General features: G+C 49.5%; 1 protein-coding gene across 9 annotated transcripts in view; it reads right to left on the reverse strand.

The window, feature by feature from the left end:
- Window positions 1–1,772: 1,772 nt before the first annotated feature.
- Grk4 (G protein-coupled receptor kinase 4) overlaps window positions 1,773–17,398 on the reverse strand; it is a 56,802-nt gene continuing 41,176 nt past the window's right edge. For 8 of the 9 annotated variants that reach the window (XM_063230382.1, XM_063230383.1, XM_003461875.5 and 5 more), the window contains 7 exons: window positions 14,139–14,176; window positions 12,661–12,750; window positions 11,415–11,623; window positions 6,464–6,601; window positions 4,117–4,254; window positions 3,274–3,396; window positions 1,773–1,925 (listed from right to left, as the gene is read on the reverse strand). In XM_063230382.1, the coding sequence (XP_063086452.1) occupies window positions 1,902–1,925; window positions 3,274–3,396; window positions 4,117–4,254; window positions 6,464–6,601; window positions 11,415–11,623; window positions 12,661–12,750; window positions 14,139–14,176 (760 nt within the window). In that variant the 3' untranslated portion in view covers window positions 1,773–1,901. The remainder of the gene's footprint in view (window positions 1,926–3,273; window positions 3,397–4,116; window positions 4,255–6,463; window positions 6,602–11,414; window positions 11,624–12,660; window positions 12,751–14,138; window positions 14,177–17,398) is intronic. The other variant, XM_063230381.1, reaches the window with a different exon arrangement.

Consider the following 17,398-nt stretch of genomic DNA (forward strand, 5'->3'; position numbering starts at 1 on the left):
CCTCTCTCTCTCTCTCTCTCTCTCTCTCTCTCTCTCCCTCCCTTCCTCCCTCTCTCTCTCTCTTTCTCTCTCTCTCTCTCTCTCTCTCTTTCTTTCATTCTTTCTTTCTTTTTTCTCCCTCCTTTGATCTCTTTCGTATCAGAGAGCCAGACAGCCTATGTGGTTTCTGAGAGGTTGACAGGTTCAGGAATCCCTGTCAATGCAAGAGAACCACAGCCCCAAGGGAGGACTTCAAAGGCAGGGTGTGCTCTACTCTTTATCTGAGTGGGGCATTGCTGACCCCAATGCCCAGGCTCTGCCTTCCTTTATCTGGGTCCAGACATGTCTAAGGACCCCTAACCACTTCCCCACACATGGCATCATGTCCCCTACTCACTCTTCTTCTCCTCAGTGACTAGGGCTCGCATAGCTGGACTACAAGAGTCATCAAAGGCTGTGACCATGGGGCTGGGGATTTAGCTCAGTGGCATAAGTGCCTGCCTTGCAAGCATGCAGTTGTGAGTTCGATCCCTGGTGCCGATTTTAAAAAAAAAGGCTGTGATTATGGCTTCAATCCCCGCTAAAGGCCCCAGCCCTGGAATGGGGAGAGTCAGGAGGCTTCTGCAGGACAGCCCCAGCCAGGGGGCAGCCCTGTTCATTGACAAGGCCTGAGTGCGTGGAGGGGCCCCCAGCAGATGAGTTCTGTCCTCCAGCTGGCTCTTCCCTCCCTGAAGCACATGATTAGAAACAGTCTCTCCTTGTCTGCACCATGCTGTGTCAGGTGGCTTGGCCCTGAAAAGGGAGCAATCAGCCCAAGGGAAGCTGATGGAAGAAACTCATGGCTCATCCTCCAGGTGACAGGGAACAGATGATGGCACAGCGGGGGCTCAAGGGACCTACACCCAGGCCCAGCAGTGATGGGGGAGAGCAACACAGGGAAGCCACAAAGGCTTGGGCCGACTTGGAGGACAACACCCAACACAGCAACAGAGCAAGCCAGCTGGGAGTACCAGAGGCCTCAGAGAATGACAAGAGAGGCACAGGGCAGGTCTGTGCTTGCTGACAATCAGAAAGACAAAGGATAGGCTGAATAAGTCAGTAAAAATCCTCACCTAGGTTCATTGCATGACTCATTGGAATCCCTTTCACTTGGGCATGAAAAAGTCAGCTCAGAAGCTTAAGTGAAAAAAGAACAAAAAACAAAGAAATGAGGAAGGAAGAGAAGGAAAGAAGGAAAGAGGAGGAAGAAAGGCTTGAGGAGGAAGGAGCATCCCAGTGATCCACAGCTGCCCGGCTAGACAGTGTCTACCGAAGACTCCACCACCTCCAACACACAGCCCTGCCATTCAACTCTGACTGGACATCACACCCAGCCCAGTAGCCAAGGTTGGTATAGGCACCATCTCAGCAGGTCACAGTGCATAGTGATGGGATCAGTAACACACTCAGGCTCACCTGCCTGCCTGCTGAGCCCCAACTGTAGAGCCATGGAAACCCAACCCTTTAAGGGGCAGTTAGGTATGTGGAGGGAGAGACAGAGCCGGCCACTCACATGGGGCCTCAGGGAATGGCCTGCGGAGAGGAGGCCTGGCCACTGTGTCCTTGAGACCAGTCCTGGGAAGGGTGCATGGCACTACTAGGTGGGTGTGGACTTTTCATCTGTCCCCAAGCCCACATGCCCACCTCCATGGGCACACGTGCTTCTAGCACCACACACACTCCCAGGCCTATACTTCAGTTCCCCTTAGTGAAGGGATAATGCAGGATGATGTAGAAGAATCTGCAAAGGCACGTTTTCCACTGTCACAGATTGCATTTATTAAACCAGCGGGAGCATGGGATACCAGTTGTGACTCTGCCTCAGCATCAGGGCGGCCTCCATGGTCTGCAGGGTGACGGTCACCATCCTACAGGGTCTCCTCTCAGCGGTTGGTTCTCAGGCAGCCCTGCAACACACAGGACCCTGCACCTCAGCATGTCCCAGTGTGAGCTGCCTTGACTTCCCTCAAGGACACAGTCAGCTCTCTGAATCAACTGCAGCTTCCGCATGCAAGCACAGATTCAACCAACCCAATAATTATTTGATTACTGAAGCAAAATAATATTATAAAGGTAGAATAAAAACAATACAACCACAAAAACACGAATTGAAAAACACAGTGTAACAAGTAATTCCACAGCACTCCTACTGGAAACTGCACGCAGAGTGCCGATGATCTGAATATGCATGAGGACGGCCCCATTGCTCCGAGGGCCCAGGGGAACCCAGAGGCCTAGGACCACAGCCTGCGGTGTGGTAACTACCCCCAGGGGCTAACTGTAGGGCAAAAAAGGGCCTTCTCTATTCTCTCCTTGTCACCCTCAAGAGCCAAGAGCAGAAGAGGCTTCCTGCACTGTAGCCACCACTGTGGACCAAGGGATGGGCTCACAGGCCCTGCTCCCCAGAGTGTGGGGCGGAGGAGCAGCTCCTTCCAGATTATCCTGGTGGGAGCACCCAGGGAGGGTGTCCAAGCTGGACTTACAACACTCCGGGAGGTGGAGCGGCCCACTGGGCCAGTCCATGACCAAGCCCGAGTTCTCAGAGGAAATGTGGTTACGCAGCCACCACTTTGGGAGATGGCTTACCACTTGGGGTCTGTGTTGAATCCTGAAAAATGACAGATTGGAATGCTAGTGAATAACCTTTGCATAAGCCCCTCAGGAAGGGACGAGCAGATGCAAAGCAGGATAATCCACGTATCTGAGGAGAAAAGTTTTATGAGGAGAAAACTTTTTCTAAATTTAGTGCCCTCAGAGTCGGGTATCAAGATACATGCCTGAAATCCCAGCATGCAGACCGGAGGCCAAGGCTGGAGGATTCCACATTTCAGGCCAATCTCGGCAACTAAGTGAGATGCTGTCTCAAAATTAATAAAAGGGATTGGGGATACAGTCCAGCACCCCTCACATGACTTCTCCAAGTGACACCACCATAAGGAGGGGACCTGCTCTCCCAGTGCAAGCAGGATGGGACAGAACAGTAGCCACAGCAACCAGAGCTTAGAAACCCTAAGCACTGCACTACATGCTTAGGTGGCCCCATGGGAGGCTGATACCATGCTGGCTCTGGAGTCCTGTCCCTGGCCAATCACCCCCCTCCTTCCTGTGGATCTGCACAGTACCACCTGTGGGCTCCCCAGGAAGACAGGCCCAGCTCTCAAGAGGACCACTTGTGAGGCCTGAAAAAGGTGAAAGCATGATTTTACTTCAGCAAACATTTTTGACATATTTATTTTTTAAAAAACATTTTCTTACCATTCTTCCAAAGAACCTGTAGAAGAGGTTCCTCTTGGGCCTGGCTGCCGGGGGACACAGTGTCTCCTCCAGACACTTATTTTCACTGTCGTTGATTTCCTTGAAGCATCCAGACTCGATCATCTGCACACAGAGCACAGAGGACAGAGGAGCTGTGGGACAAGGGGAGTTGGGGTCCCCCAGCACCATCAGCTCCCAGCCTGGCCTGGCCCCAGGTGGATGCTGCAGAGCCCACCACTCCACTGGCCTCCCCCGGAGCCCCACTGTCCAGCTTCACAACCTCTTCTTGGGATCAGTAATGTGGCTCCCCTCCCAGTGTACCCCAAAGTCGCCCTGCTGAGCAAAAAGGATTCCAGGAGGGTGGCACACCCCACTGGCACCAAGATGGCCACTTTTGTACATTTCCTGTAACCAGGACCAGAGCGGCCACCATGTTTCTGACAATTGCTGGCATGGTTTCGGCTTGCCCATGATTTAGGCCTGGGGTCAAAAGTCTTGCACAAGTCAGGTGTGGTGCCACATACCTGTAACCCCAGCACTCAGAGGCCGATGTGGGAGGGTTGCTGCAAGTTCAAAGCCAGCCTAGGCTATATAGTGAGTTCAAGACCAGCCTGAACTGTATACATGGCAAGACCTTTTCTCGAAAAACACAACAAAACAAAACAGGGGCTGGGGATTTAGCTCAGCGGCATAAGCGCCTGCCTTGCAAGCAGGCAGGTCATGAGTTGGATCCCCAGTACCGATAAAAAGGAAAAAGACAAAAAAAAACAAGAGTTGGATAAATTCACACATTTTTGTCATTTGTGGAACAAGCATGAGCCTCTCTGCTAGACATGGCCATACCTCTTTCTGCCAGGGGATGGAGACACACCCCGTTGCAAACTGAGCGTAGAAGTTGTCATCTGTGGTGTCCAGATTGACGCCCTTCACCACGGAGAACCGTCCAATGTCTAAGACATCCTTACAATAAACAGCATTTGGCTGCACATCAAGAACAGAGAGGCATAACTTCCGAGACGGCCAGGGTAACTGCCACCTACCAAGCCCACGTGCAAGCACGCTAGTTCCCTCCCTACTCATTACCCTCTTTGGAAGCGTTTCCCTAATTCATACAAGGTGAATCCTCTGACCTGCAGTCCTGAGATCTTTCTGGAAATGCCTCCAAGAAGCACACACACACAAATGCATGCACACACGCACACCCACACATGCACATATGCACATACTCCCCTTCTCTTTGTGCAATGGATGATGGATACTACAATGCCAGGAAAGGAGAAGGCAGGATGAGGTTTCAGCTGGAAGACTAAGGGCAGAGCTGGAGCGCTGTTAAGAGGCACAGCGACCAGTAGCCGTACAGAGTGGCCCAGGGTACCCTCCTCTGCAGCACCCACTTCCAGAGTGGGAAAGAGGCAACATATTTGTGCCCTCGCCGAGCTTTGCTAATGCCCCAGTACCCTCCCTCCTGCTCAGCTCCACAGGCCCACAGCCCTCCCTGACACTCCTCCCTAGCCCTGCTGCCCTTGGGTAAGGGGTCAGCTGCCTGCAGGGCTGCCCAGGCGTGGGCCTCCACCTCCTGCCAGAGCAGCAGCTTGTACTTCCCGGCTAAGGACACCAAATGCAGAGCTCTGCACACCAGGCTCTGCCAGCCCAGGAAGGAGGCAACCCGTGAGTGCAAGAACTTTGCTGCCTGCCAGTTTTCATGCAAACCCCAAGCACCAGGGTGAAAGCAGTGGCACTGTGGTCACGGTCAGCATGGCCCTATGGTAGCTGCTGTCCACTCCCTCACCCCACAAGGTGCAGGGGACAGGGCCTAAGGGCACACACCCAGAGACCTGAGCCTGGCCCTAACCCACACGCCACACCATTCCACACCAGTAGGACCTGCCACAAAACCTCCCCCATGGACCTCTGCTAAGAACTGGCTCTGCCAGGCTCTCTGCTTGAACTCTGAGAACACAGACAAAGTCTGAGACGCTGCCCCATGTGCTCCTCTTCTTCTCAGGACTGTGGACATGTCCCTCCTTGGAGCCTGCCTTCCCTCCTCCCAACTCCAGGCAGCCCCCTCTTAGGCCGTGCAGTCCCTCCAATGTCCCTGCCACACAATCCTGAGACAGCACCTTCCAGTGCGCTGCCAGGCTCTGTGGCCCATCCGTGCAGCACCACAGGCTCCAGGAGCAGAGGGCTTGCCTGTCCTGCTCTCCTTGTGGCCTTATTTCGAGTGGGGCCTGGCAGGTAGTAGGTATCTACTACATCACTAGAAAAGTTACTGCTATGGAATATGAATATGAACTTTCATAGGTGTATGGTAGAAGGCTTATTTCGTTGGCTTACAAACGAATCCCACTTATGAACAATTCTCCTGGAATGAAACCCGATCTCAAGTCAGGGACTTACTGTGTACAGTAAACCTAACAAGTCCTACAGCTGACAATATTTTCATGGTACATCCATCAAACCCTGCAAAATTCCCTTATCTTCAAATGTCTAGAACAGTGACGGTGAACCTATAACATGCCTGTTGCAGCGGGCTGTATCACTGAAAGCTCTGTTATTGTGTTTTTCTTTTAATGTATGAGCTGTTTTTCTAAACTAAAACCTCAGTGCTCAGGTTTAACTGCAGTGGTGGCATTTTGCCATAAATAAGTGGGTTTGGGATTGCAGTTTGGGCCGTTGGCTCTAAAAGTTTCATTGTTGCTTCTCTAGAATGTAAATGTCTCAGTCTCAGAGCAGGGTCTGGCCAGTGTTCCTTCATTCACCGCTCATCATTCATAAGCACCTAATTCCTGGCAGATGCTGGTAAGGCCCGGCCAGTGCGGAGCATCTTGGAGACATGAACTCACTTGTTTCCAACAGCAAGGTCACAAGGAGGCCTGCTCCTCAGGGGGTCCAGCATGCAGACTGACACAGTAGGTACATGCTGTACAGGAAGGTAGCACAAGGGCAAAAGGGAGGGTGGCCCTGAAAGGTACCCTGGGATGTCTATGGTGGCTCATGAGTCTCTGAGAAGGACAATGAAAGCTGACAGCAGATCCTGGGCCCTGAAGCCACAGAGCTCCTAGGAAGGTGACAGGGGACAGAGGAAAAAGCATCAACGATGGAGCAGAAGCCACACCCTCGTTGTACCTAGGGACCTTGTATCTGCTTCAACCAAAAGTGTGTTCCTGGGGACTTTGGGCAGGGTACTCACATCAGGACGGAAAGGGGGCTCCACCATATTTGCCTCCAGCCTGCTGAAGTTAATGTCCTTGAACACAGGGTGTTTCTTCACCCCAGTGGCACCATCGCCCCTGCAGCCCAGCCGTTCACTCGGATCCTTAGCAAGTAACTACACAAAGCAGAAACAGTTGGCATCAGGGGCTGCAGGAAGACCTAAAGCCTCCCTCCACGGTAACTGGAGGCTGGGGCAGCCGAGAGCACCTGCATCTGAGCAAACATAGCGACCCATCCAGCGCAGACCATCAGCCGAATTTTACAAACCGCCAGATCTTACAAATTAGATTAGGGCTGCTTTACAGAAGGTGGGGCTCAAGTTTTCTCTATGAACTCTCAGTAAATAAGGGTTTGACTAAGTTAAATCCTTATTAAAAAAATGTAGTTAAGTAAAATTAGAAGATTTAAAAAAGGAAATAAAAACTACTGAGGACTTCAAAGATACTACTGTAAAGCTAAGTTATACAGTATTTATAATTAGAAATCACTTTTAATCTACCTACTACATAGATTTCTAAGGACCTTGGGTGAGGCAAAAATTTAGTAAAAGTCTTTCCAGAAATTATATAATCATAAACTTAATAGAAAATGCCTCCAAATTATTCCTTATAAACATTTACAATGGCACAAATTCAAAGCCTTGCTTGGCCAGGGATATGGCTCAGTGGCACAGTGCCTGCCAGGTAAGTGAGTTTGATTCCCAGTACAAAAACAAAAAACAAAAAAAACCAAAAAGCCTTGCTCTATGATTACATTTATCACAAAAGGCCAGGAGTGGTGGCATCTGCCCATACAGGATTGCTTGAGCCCAAGACGTCAGGGCCAGCCTAGGCAATGTAGCAAGAGCCTGTTTGTTATACAGCAAAGCAACAGACTAAAGGTCTGGAACTCCACGTACAGTCCAGAGAGCTGGGAAACCACAGCCCAGGGCCACACACCGCCAGCTACCTACTTTTTTTTTTTTTTTTTTTTTGTCTTTTTCTTTTTATCGGTACCAGGGATAGAAATCACGACCGCACACTTGCAAAGCAGGCACTTATGCAGCTGAGCTAAATCCCCCAGCTACCTACTTTTAAAGTAAGGCTTGGCTGCTATACAGCCATGGTGTGGGGTTCTGCCTTACTGTGGCTGCCAGGTACCACAACAGCAGCACTAAGATTGTCGTGGGGACTTGCAATGCCCAGTGATGCCTCACAGAAGACCCTGCTGATCCAGGCGAAGGCAGACACCCACTCTCAGTGTCCTGATCCAGGATGGCAGTCTGGTCTGCTTATCTGAGGCCCCACTCCTGTGCCTACCCCATCATCAGGCTCTGAGCTCTCTGCCTTCTGGGCTGGGCTGTGCCTGCCCCCAGAGTCTCTGTCTACAGAGCTCTGCCTGACAGAGTCCTGAGCTCTGCAGGCCCCAGCTCCCAGGTCCCCCCCCCCCCATAAAAGGACAATCTCAAATGTCCTCACTGGTCCATGTGACTCTAGTCACAGTAGATGCCACAACCCTTTGGGTAACTGCATGCTGCCAGCCTCTCCCCACTCCCCTGGAAGCTTCCTGAGGCAGGGGCTATGCAACTCCCGCGCCTGCTGCTGTGTCCCCAAGCCTCAGCAGAGCAGGTGCTCAGTAACTATTCACTGCATGCATCCTGCACATGCTTTGTAAATTTACAACAGCTCTAAAAATGAAGTGTAATGCTAAACACTGTCCTTGCATCTCAGGGGTTCTCCAACTCCAGTGTTAAGTGTGCTATCCACACCCCTAAGTGAGGGCTGCGGTAGTCTCAAGAGTCACGTGTTGAAACTTGATCCTCAATGCACTTTGAGGGGGTACAGATACCCTCATTTGTTAGCCAGGGTCCAAGAGTGCTTGCTTACCCTGTCACTGAGTGAGGTCACAGTGAGAAGATGGCACTACGAGCCAGAACGTGGGCCCTCACCAAACACCGGCCCGCCAGCCCCGTTTCGGGCTTCCAGCCTCCAGGCTATGAGCGGGACCTTCCTGGTGATTATTCGCTCAAGGATTCTAACACAGCAGCCCGAGGGCATCAAGATGTGGCCTGCAGACAGAGCGGGACTGTGCCTGAGCATGGGGACTCCTGCTTACCATGTGAATCACAGAAACAAACAGAACTTTCAACCACGAGGCTGTGACACTATCTCAGACATCCATCACGAAGACTAAACAAGGTCCTGAAAACTATAAACGCCTTCAAGCATCAGCTTAGACTGAACTCCCACCTGGACCACCGAGAAGAGCCAAATGTTCTCATCCCTGCACTCCCTAGAGCGACCCTGACCTCACACACCACACCACATCTGGCTCATTTCTTCTGCTGGTGAGAAGGTGGCATGCAGGCCCACTGACAGCACTGAAAGGGCCACAAGACTGCACCTCATCACAGGAAGCTCAGACCCCTGGCCAGTCTCCAAACCTGCAAACTTCACTCACAGCAGACAGCCCTCCCCTAAGACACTGGCTGATGAATTCAGCACAAGGGAATTTCACCCCAAAAACCTTGTTCACAGCACCCACCAAATTCTGCTTTTATTCCTTCATTGTCTTTAAGGGTCAGGCCTAAAGCTAAACTGTGTGCTCCTGGGGTATGGGTTCCACCTTTGTGTTTACAACCCTGCCACCCAGAAGAATGCCCTGTGCACAGCATGCACTCACTAGCACTCATGAAACCCAACAGAAACAGCACTCCATGGGACATTCACTGTGCAATGCCCTCTGCTCAGCAGTGAGCCCTGGACCCTGTCACTCTGTGTGTGGGAACACTGCTTCATGGGACACTGTGCAATGCCCTCAGTTCAGGGGTGAGCCCAGGACCCTGTCACTCTGTGTGTGGGATCAGCGTTCTATGGGACACTGTGCAATGCCCTCAGCTCAGGAGTGAGCCCGAGACCCTGTCACTTCATGTGTGGGAACAGCGCTCCATGGGACACTGCAATGTCCTCAGCTCAGCGGTGAGCCTGGGACCCCATCACTCCGTTTGTGGGAACAAAATGGAAAGACAATAATCGTTGTCCAGTTACTAGCACTCACCAGCCATGTAGCTATAGTACAATTGCTGGTGATTCCAACACCTGTGCCAGGGACCTAGCCTGGTTGCTCTCCCTCCACTCCTCCCCTTAAGGCCACTGGCTCCTGCAGCCCCACCTCAGCTTCTCAGGACCAGCAGGACCTTGTCAGCTCCATGCCAAGCGGCCTGCTCTCCGCATGTTCTTCCAGCCCACTGACTCTGGGCCACAAGTGCTAGACTCCAAGGACCCAAGGCTGGCATCTGTACAGCGGCTAGAGCGGACAGCCTGGGTTGGCTCAAGAGCTACTAGGGGTTAGGAAGGCACACTCTGAGTGTGGGAGGGTTGTACAGGCGTGCCTTTGGGCTCAGGATCTGTCCTGGGTCCTTCCTCTTTGGCACTGTTTCCTGGCTCAGCTACCTGGCCCTCAGCCTATGCTGTTCCTTTCCACCATGATGTCCCCTGCTGAGAACCCAATAGAACCCTCTAAATCACAAGCCAAATACATCCTCCCTTTTAGGCTGTGACTGTCAGGTAGTGTAGTTCTCGACAGGAAAGCTGGCTGAACCCCTCTGATACATTTGACCTGCCTTCTCTGGCACTTCTACTGTATCACATCACACCTGCCGGGCCAGTCCCAGAGCTGCTCCCTCTGGGCCATAAGCACCTGCTGAGTGGCACAGGAACACAAGCAACCATAGCCACCGTCTCCCTGCAGAGCCCCTGATGCCTCCACCTCGTCCTTCAGCTGCTTGTCCCAGCAGTGCTCTCAACTCCTCTGCCCTCACACTTCCCACGTCCCCCCATGCCCACTGGGGCTGAGAACCTGGATGCAGAGGCAGAACTGCCTGCACTTCCGTTGAATGCTGGCTCCTGTTCCCTCCCCAGGGGCTTCTGCTCAGGCCATCAAACTGAACCCCTCCCCTCCACGCTGGCAAATCTTGCAGGCTCTGGCTTCAGCTGTGTCCAGAACCTGACCACTTCTCATACCTGCTCTGCCAGCCCATGTTGCCCTGAGCTGCTGCAAAGTCCCCTTCAGCCTCCCTCCTGTCAGCACTCTGTCCGAACGACCTGCTACCCATGCAGTTTTCCATTCTGCAGTCCTGGGGTCCCTGTCCTCTGGAGCCCAGGCCATCCTCTGCCTCCATATACCTGTCCCCTGGTTCTGTTCCTGTCCCCCACCCCCACCCTCGCCACAGGATCAGGCACGGGAGGGTTGAGCTTTTGCTACTCTTGACCGCTGTGTCCCAGGGCCTACCATAGTACCTGGAACTGAGATGTTCAATGAATCCTTTAAAAATTTGATTTAAAAAAAAAAAAACACTTTAAGGTAGTGCAGAGAATGGCTTTCAATTTAGCATCAGGGCAGGCTTGGGTGGTATGAACAGTCAGCTCTGAGGGCACATGGGCCAGTGCCCCTCGCTCAGTCTATACCTGGCGGGCCGGACTTAGGCTCTTCACTGCAGCACGGGGTGCTCAGGCAGCAGGGAAGCCCTGGCATGCCAAGAGGCCCAGCTGTCCAGCACCACTGTGGGGCAGGCTGCTGCAGGCCTGCATGTCACACATCTATGACGTCTACAATTCTGACACTGGTTTAGGGGGAAATGGGCAGACAACAACATTCCCATTCTGAAAGATGTTAAAGGTTTTAGGCCTCATCTCATACACAGCAGTCAATGAAACAGCCGTCAGCTGTGCTCTGGAGGCAGGACAATGACTCTGGCAGCACTCCACTCTCTTAAAGGTGGAAAAGGAAGCCAGGAAGGTGGCAAACTTGGGCTCTATGCGCTGGGCAGGGCTTCTGAGGCTGGACACCACTGGCACCACCTACCCAAGCAGCAACTGTATCCCCAGCTGCCCACAGACGAGGCATGTGAGCTAGGTATCTACCTTCCCAGGCTACGGACATGGACCCACCATTCGGCAGATGGATTCGGCATCCTCTGAGAACTTGTCCGAGTACTCCTCAGTGTCCTTCCTCACTCTTCGCTCGACCTCTTCCCGCTTGACCTTCTCTTTGGGCTTTCTGAATGGACAATGTCCCTGAATCATTTCATATATCAGACAGCCAAGTCCCCACCAATCAGGACTAAATGTGTACTTTTCATTATTGATAACTTCTGGAGCTACATAACAAATATAGGAAATTTAATTAAATTTTCGTTTAAAATTGTCCTATCATTAATTCCAAATAATACATTATAAGTAATGTTTGTTAACAACATGGATGAACCATAAAAACAGGTAAAAGAAGGAAAACACAAAGGACCAAATATTGTCTGAGTCTACTGTATGAAACAGAACAGCTGGGCATGGTGGCACACACACGATCCCAACACACTGGGAGGCTGATGCAGAGTGATCCAAAGAAAATGTGAGCCCAGTCTGGGCAACTGAGCAACTTAGCGAGACCCTGTCTCAAAATAAAAAAAGGCTGGGGATATAGCTCAGTATGAAGGCCTGGAGTTTAATCCCTACTACTGGGGAGGAAAAAGAATACATAAATCTACAGGGATGGAAAGTAAATTGTGGTTGCCAGGCCTGAGGGCGGTAGGTGAGAAATAGAGTGACCATCAACCATATTAGGTTTCATTTTTTAGGGGATAAAAAACTGTTCTGAAAGTAGTGCTGATGGTCACACAACTCTGCAAACAAAACTAAGACCCAAAGCGTTGTACACATATGGTATGCTGCGTGGGTACCCCCTCAATGAAGCTGTGGTTCCGAATGTATCTCTGCTCATCCTGGAGGGGCATAATGGCTGCATGGCTTGGGGTGTTGGACAAGGGACAACAATGCTGGGGGGAAGACCATCCTGAGGTGCTCCCTCCATTCAGAGCTATCCATGGGTTCCAAGTGCATCACCAACATCTGATCCTCTGCTTTCTGCCTCAACATGTGGGTGACTATGTCACCTTCGCTGTGAGGACCCCGGAAGCCAGTGAGGGCAGCAACAGGGAGGTCTCCTGTACAACAGTAGTTTCCCAGGGGGCCATGGCCCTCTGTCCTGAGACGGCCAGAGACCTCAGGCTTGAGCCTTCCATGGCCCTCACTGCTTGTCTGTAAAAGGGGTTGCAGATCAGGGGACTCTCCCTGCCTTCAGGAACTTCTTCAGGTGCTGAGCAGGAAAGCGTGAGGACCACTACAGTGGCCTGTCACCTACCCATGTAGCCAACAGTTCCAACCCTTCCTCGCACCATCTGGCCTTCTGGGACCTCCACGGCTAAACCAAGATCTGAAATCCGGATGTGTCCTGTGAGGGTTCAAACATGATGCACAGATCACAGGGAGAGGGGACAGCATTTCAGCACATTAGCAACAAGAGAAAATCCTCTTAAAAGTCACACATGGGGGCTGGGGATTTAGCTCAGCGGCATAAGCGCCTGCCTTGCAAACAGGCAGTCGTGAGTTCCATCCCTGGTACCGGTAAAAACGAAAAAGACCAAAAAAAGAAAGTCACAGATGACAGCATAGCATTTCATCCTATAGAAACTTTAAATCTAAAATAACGTTTAACTTGTTCATGTTTAGTAAAATTCTACACAGAGCAGTAAGCTTCACTAACAGCAGGAAATAGATTTAAGCCTGGGAAAGCTCTTCAATCATACACAACTAGACAAGACGAAGCACAGTATTTTACTTCCATAGACTTGCCAGGTACATATATAAAATAAACTGAATAGTGTATCAACTACAAATAGAAAGCAAATAATTCCTGTTAAAGAACCAGTAGGTTGGGGCTGGGGATTTAGCTCAGCGGCATAAGCGCCTGCCTTGCAAGCAGGCAGTCGTGAGTTCGATCCCTGGTACCGATAAAAAGGAAAAAGACAAAAAAAAAAAAAAAAAAAAAAAAAAAAAAGAACCAGTAGGTTTACATATAAGGACAACTATAATAAGTGTTATAAAGTTTTTTTCTGGACAAGTGATTTAAAGCCCCCCCCCCTACAAAGAGTCAGGAAAATAAAAATAAAATAAAATAAATTTTAAAAGTCAGGAAAATAATAAACTTACAGTACTTGGAGAAGTATACTAAGTGTGAATTCCCTGCCTGTAGGAGGCTATAAATAAATGTTGAATTCCCATGAAAATCATTATAGAAAACAGTCTTACCAGTGTAACTGTCGTTGGACTTGGATCTATCCTAATGACCTCATTTACTTATACATTTATTTACTGCAGCACCAATGCTTAGGGAGAGTATAAAAATAGAGATTGAATAAAGCAAGATGTGGGCCAACAAGAAACATTATTTGGAGGGTAAATGTTCTTATCCTTTTTCTTTGTTTTTGTTTTGTACCGAGGATCAAACTCACGACCTCACACTTAAGAGGTGGGCACTTGTGCCACTGAGCTAAATCCCCAGCCTTAAATGTTCTTACTTTTGAGTTTCCTTTACATGCTTTGAAAACTCAACTATTAACTGAAAATCTAACCATCTCTGCTTCTTTCATAAATATGGGAAATGGCAATACTATCCATATTGTGTTTAAACACACACACACACACACACACACACACACACACCCCAAATAATTTCCTTCATTGCTATTTCACTCTGCATTAACTGGTCACACACTTTAAGCTTCCATGTCAAATCCCTCCACAGAGTCTATACCTAGGCACAAAAGCTGGCTCACTTACCATGGTCATCCAGGAGAATATTCTCTGGCTTTAAGTCTCTAAGGGGAAGAAACAACAGGCCCAGTTATTCAAAAGCCAGCACTGTGATTCCCAAGTGCCCAGCAGAAATGACTACAGGTCCACAGGTATCTCCATGGTGATGTGCTCAGAACAGCAGAGAGCAAAGCCACTTTTTTTGGAGGGGAACTGAGAATTGATCCCAGGGTCTTTGCACTGAACAATACCTCCAGCCCCTTTTATCTATTATTTTGGACAGGGTCTTGCTAAGTTACCCAGGGCTCAAACTTGGGATCCTCTGCCTCAGTTTCCCAGTGTGCTGAGACTGCAGTCATGCGCCACCGCATTACCTTGCAAAACCATTCTGAGCCCTTTATGTTGTCACAGGCTTTTATGACGACAATAGGAAAGTCAAGAATACTACAGAATTCAGGTCAGTAAGCAATTTACATATGGAGACAATATAATGCACTGCTTTGGATCTCCATGCAGATCAGAAGACACTTCAGTGAGTGAGTGCACATCCCAGAAAGAAGCAAAGACAGCAATTAACCCTTAAAGAATCTGGCTCTTGAAGCTTAGCTGACAAGGTGATGGGGAAATGCTGTGGGGTTACAGCAGAGCATGGTGCAACAGAATCAGACATAGCGAGACCCTGCCTAAATGAAAAATAAAGTGAAAAACATATACAGGTAGCTCAGTGACAAGGTGGTCAATCTCTCCCACAATACGCACACACACACTTCAACTGAACGTGACCTCTATTGAAAGTCTCAGTTAGGGGGTCAGACAGGTGTGGATTCAAACCTTAGCTCTGCCACTAATCATCTGTGTGGTCCTCATGATGCAGGGCTCACCCCCTGTCCCATCCCACGCTACTGCAGGATGGATGAGGCTATGACTTCTATCAGGAAGCTCATAATAAACAGCTGTACTTATGACTTCTAGCTCACTGTAAAGGTAGAAAGGTGCTGCAAATTATAGTAAGTTTGACCCACATTTTCTTTTTCCTCTTCCTCTCGCTCCCCTTTCCTTTAGAGCTGGGAGTCAATCCACGGGCTAGGCAAGTGCTTGGCCACTGAGCTATCACCCTAGCCAAAAGATTAAAATACCTTCACTGTAGTATCTAAAACTATTTGGTTTTTCCTTCAGAAGAAAACCTTTTTTTTTTTTTTTTTCCTTTTGGTATCATGAATTAAACCTACAGCTTTGTGCTTATCAGGCAGGCATTTGTGCGGCTGAGCTAACTCCCAAAATCTTGTTTTCAAAGAATTTATATTTTATTCTGATTTCATATTTGGCCCTTTGACAAAAATACAGCTGCTCCCACTTCTGGGAAGACAGTGTAGTGGTGAAAAGCAGAGAAACAGCCTGCTCGAGATTTGTTGTCCAGATCCTGGGATACAGCAATGTGAAAAAGAGCAGGAGGACGGAAGGGGCCCCGGGACCCAGGGAGAACCGAAGCCCAGTGGAGGGTGGAGAGAGAGACTCCAATAAAGAAGTAGGAAGTTTTTTTTTTGTTTTTTTTTTTTTTTTGTCTTTTTCGTTTTTATCGGTACCAGGGATCGAACTCACGACTACCTGCTTGCAAGGCAGGCGCTTACGCCGCTGAGCTAAATCCCCAGCCCCCAAGAAGTAGGAAGTTTTGCATTTGCTCCCCAAGCCCTGACTCACTGAGGGAGAGGGGCGGCTCAAATCTGCAGGTGGACTGTGACTACTGGCGACTCCAGAGCCTCCCCTTGGAGAAACGACCGACCAGTGGACTGGAGCAGTGGATTCAGCGGGCTGCAGTGACTGGTGAGTCATTCAGGTTCAGACAGCCCCAGAGAGGGCGACTGGCTGGTAGTCATTTTGGAGAGGGACCAGCCTAGCTCGGAACTCACAGCAGCTCCCCCTAGTGGCTGCTGGGATCAGGGTGATGCAGAGCCAAGTTCAAGACTGCAGGAGGTCAAGGAGCCTGCTTCTAGCTGGTAGGGAGCAGAGTTCAAGCCGGCAGGAGGCACACAGTGTTGCAGGATGAACAAATCAGATTCCAGCCTCACAGCCAGAAACCAGCCTGAACTTTGGTGGGACTACAGGTGCAGCCTCACTGGGATAACCCACTGCCCCGCCGTGAATCTACGGCTGGCCTGCTGGGATGAATCTGCGTGGATCTGGACTCCACCTGCCCACTTTGTGTACCAGTGATAGCACAGACACACTTCAAAGTGGACATTTTTAAAATTTGCTCTTCTTGTTTTTGTTTTCTTAACTGTTTTTTTTGGGGGGGGGGAGGGGTTCTTTTTTGTCTTCCTTTTTATCGGTACCAGGGATCGAACTCACGACTGCCTGCTTGCAAGGCAGGTGCTTATGCCGCTGAGCTAAATCCCCAGTCCGACTATTCTTGTTTTTTCTATGTGTGAATATTGGTTCTAAGTTTTTTACTGTTGTTGTTCTGTTCTGTTTTTTCTTTCTTTTTCTCCTAGTTTCCCAAAGTTTTCATAATTTTCCTTTGTCCTCCACCTATTTCTAATCTCTTCCTCTTCTATTTCTCTATTTTTCCAAAACCTAGCCCCTTTTAAATTTTCTCCCAAAAGTAAAATCACCACAGTGAGAGCATATTTACTATATGCAATTTTCTGATTTGTTTTATATTTTGTTGTATAACTACAAATCTAGCTCATACTGTTAAAGATGGCAAGCTACTAATTACTGCAGTTTGTGATTTTTCTAGGCTACATTTGATGCTGATGTTGTTGCTGATTGTACTACTTCAGCCAAGGTGACATCACTGTTCTAATCTGTTGTTCTCCCTGGAATGCCAAGACTGAGATTGCCGAAGGGTCATACACAATACTATCGGTCAGTGCCAAGAAGCTGTGGCTAGAACAAGTAGGCAGCGACTTCTATACCCAATAAACTGTAGGGGAAGAATCTTGCAACAGCTTCAAAGCCCAAAAGCCAGCTATGCCTGGAAGATATCTTGGAGAAATAGTTCCTAAGAGTTCTAAAAATGAACAATAAAGCCACCTACCATAAGCAATTTATATGCACCAACCCAGGAATTACACTTAAAAAAATAAAACATGGGAAGATTCTTAAGCAAGATGTCAGTCCAGATCTCCAGGTCACTCAAGACAAATCATGGAGGCAATGAGATCAAACAATTTGAAGGCTGCCCAGCTGGACCGTCTGAAGTGGTAGCAATGAAAGTCACAAAGCAGACGAATGTGGCACTTAAAGACACAGGCAGAGGCAAAGACTTTATGAGAAAAACCCCAACT

Source organism: Cavia porcellus, unplaced genomic scaffold (genome assembly GCF_034190915.1).
Source record: "Cavia porcellus strain 051 isolate PalLab524CR breed Dunkin Hartley unplaced genomic scaffold, mCavPor4.1 scaffold_18, whole genome shotgun sequence".
In the NCBI taxonomy this organism is placed as follows: Eukaryota; Metazoa; Chordata; class Mammalia; order Rodentia; family Caviidae; genus Cavia; species Cavia porcellus.